A 375-nucleotide genomic window follows, 5' to 3' on the forward strand; every position below is an offset into this window, starting at 1 on the left:
TATATATATATAATAGCCTACTATTGAATGTCTTTATTACGAATTGTAGTAGACATGAAAGAGTTAATGTGAATGAATGAATGAATGAATGAATGTCTATTTTGCCTATTTTGGACTACTTGGTGGATGTTAGGTACATTTAGGTTCTTTTTTTTTAACAATAAGCATTGTGAAATATGCTTTACAAATGAACTAAAAAAAATCCCTATTATAACTGAAGGCATTAAACATTTAACGGTTTTTACAAAGTATGACAGCTTCATCTTTAATCTGTTACTCACCCAGTTGATCCAATACTGCAGTTGCATATGCTGAAAGTCCTCCAGCAAACACTTGACACGTGTAAACTCCTTTATCCTCAGTTCTGACGCTCTT

The 375-nt window shown here is 32.0% G+C and overlaps 1 protein-coding gene across 1 annotated transcript in view; it reads right to left on the minus strand.

Annotated features, from left to right (window-relative positions):
• The window catches only part of LOC107695641 (uncharacterized), a 16,451-nt gene that overhangs the window by 13,577 nt on the left and 2,499 nt on the right, over positions 1-375 (minus strand). The window contains exon 3 of the mRNA XM_016495653.1: positions 282-357. Coding sequence (XP_016351139.1) covers positions 282-357 — 76 coding nt within the window. The remainder of the gene's footprint in view (positions 1-281; positions 358-375) is intronic.

The sequence above is a fragment of the Sinocyclocheilus anshuiensis genome, unplaced genomic scaffold (genome assembly GCF_001515605.1).
Source record: "Sinocyclocheilus anshuiensis isolate Anshui unplaced genomic scaffold, SAMN03320099.WGS_v1.1 scaffold1075, whole genome shotgun sequence".
In the NCBI taxonomy this organism is placed as follows: domain Eukaryota; kingdom Metazoa; phylum Chordata; class Actinopteri; order Cypriniformes; family Cyprinidae; genus Sinocyclocheilus; species Sinocyclocheilus anshuiensis.